The sequence below is a fragment of the Mus pahari genome, chromosome 9 (assembly GCF_900095145.1).
Source record: "Mus pahari chromosome 9, PAHARI_EIJ_v1.1, whole genome shotgun sequence".
NCBI classification, from domain to species: domain Eukaryota; kingdom Metazoa; phylum Chordata; class Mammalia; order Rodentia; family Muridae; genus Mus; species Mus pahari.
In genome coordinates this window covers 40,829,059-40,830,863 of record NC_034598.1, presented here as the reverse complement: position 1 = coordinate 40,830,863, position 1,805 = coordinate 40,829,059, and the positions used below count along the sequence as shown (strand labels likewise).

The following is a 1,805-nucleotide window of genomic DNA, read 5'->3' as shown; positions in this document are numbered from 1 at the left end:
CCCCCCCAACCCCAGCAGCTGCTCCACACAGCAGGCTAAACATCAGCATTTCAGCACTCCCCCCCCCCAACCCCTGCAGCTGCTCCACACAGCAGGCTAAACATCAGCATTTCAGCACTCCCCCCCCAACCCCTGCAGCTGCTCCACACAGCAGGCTAAACATCGACATTTCAGCACTCCCCCCCTCCCAACCCCCAGCAGACATGCCTTTCTAGATTGAAAAAAGTGTCCGTTTTTAATGGGTATACAAGTCATAGTTTTATAATGACTCAGATGAAGTACTTCAAGAAATTAAACTGGCAACCCCAAGATTTAATTTAGCTTATGAAAACAGAATTTCACATCTTGAAAGCTGTCCTTGGAAGAAAAATTTGAGCCTCAAACTCGATACTAAAGAGCAAGAATAAATGGTCTAAATGTCCCACTCCATAAGTGAGAACATGAATAAATAGCAAAGGGAAGCAATTGAATCGAGATAAGAGAAACAGCAGTTGTGGTTTTGATATCGGGTATTGACTATGCCAAGCACAGACAGCACCCAGTCCCGGCTGTGCTCAAATGATGCTTTTGCTTGGAGAATGGATTCATTCAGTACAGATATTATTCGTGCCACACACAGGCAACTTTTCCAGGCAGAAAGACAACGATGCTTGGAAAAACCTTGTCTCAGCTCACCATCCCACTGGTCTACCGTGAGACATGTTTTCCCTGGTAATCTTAGTGCCCACCCAGAAATCTCACTGTGCTCCCACATACCCACACTCCAACAGCCATGACCGCCACAAAATAGATGACAATGACAGAGATGTCAGCAGCATTATTGATGTTGTTTGACAGTGAAGACAGCTCTGAGCTTGCAGTGCTCGTACTGACACTGGCTGTGCTGGCCATGGCTATAGGCAAGCACAGTCCCTGTGGCAGGCATTGACACCTCTTTATATACAAGTCCTAAGTTAATGATCAGCCTCGGGTAGGAGGGGAGAGAGAGCAGAGGTGGCTTCTGTGCACTGGAGACCTTTAAACCGTTTGCTCCTGTACATTCAGGCTTTCTCTTTAAGGTGACTAGTGCCAGCTTGAGTAGAATTGGAAAATCAAGGAGAGAAGCCAGGGCTGAGGATGAGCACCGGAGACAGAAGACAATGGGCACAGTATAAAGATGCACAAAGGGGAGATAAAGGGAAATACAGGAAGTGAGAAGCGAGGACAGGACAAAGTCAGGTGGCATAGATGATAGAGGTTCCTTATCAGACAGATGAAATTCCTAGATAGATAAGCTTGTCCCTTGAAACTGAGGTTACCCAGAAGAGGTTGTCTAAGTCATGGGCTACATCAAGACAGCCACACCCCGCACACCCCCCTTTGTATGTACTCTTTGGTTGGTGATTTAGTCCCTGGGAAGTCTGGGGAGTCTGGTGATATTGTTGTTTTTTCTATGGGACTGCAAACCCCTTCAGCTCCTCCAGCCCTTTCTCTAACTCCTCTGTTGGGGTCCCTGTGCTCAGTGCAATGGTTGGCTGCAAGCATCCACCTCTGTATTTGTCAGGCTCTGGCTTGTATCTTAAAGTGTCTCTCAGAGTCTCATGTCTGAGGTTCAGGTCTTTGATCTGTGTGGAGTGAATTTTGTGCAGCATTAAGAGAGAGAAGTAGTAAGGACACATGCTCCACTATGTTCATAGCAGCCTTATTTATAATAGCCAGAAGCTGGAAAGAACCCAGATGTCCCTCAACTGAGGAATGGATACGGAAAATGGATACATTTACACAATGGAGTACTATGCAGCTATTAAAAACAATGAATTTATGAA

The 1,805-nt window shown here is 46.2% G+C and overlaps 1 protein-coding gene across 3 annotated transcripts in view; it reads right to left on the bottom strand.

Moving 5' to 3' along the window:
* Nucleotides 1–897, bottom strand: part of LOC110326779 (solute carrier family 5 member 4A) — a 43,400-nt gene extending 42,503 nt beyond the window's left edge. For 2 of the 3 annotated variants that reach the window (XM_021205356.1, XM_021205357.1), the window contains exon 1: nt 725–891. In XM_021205356.1, coding sequence (XP_021061015.1) covers nt 725–891 — 167 coding nt within the window. Of the gene's footprint in view, nt 1–724 lie in introns of all 3 variants that reach the window. The other variant, XM_021205358.1, reaches the window with a different exon arrangement.
* Nucleotides 898–1,805: the final 908 nt, after the last annotated feature.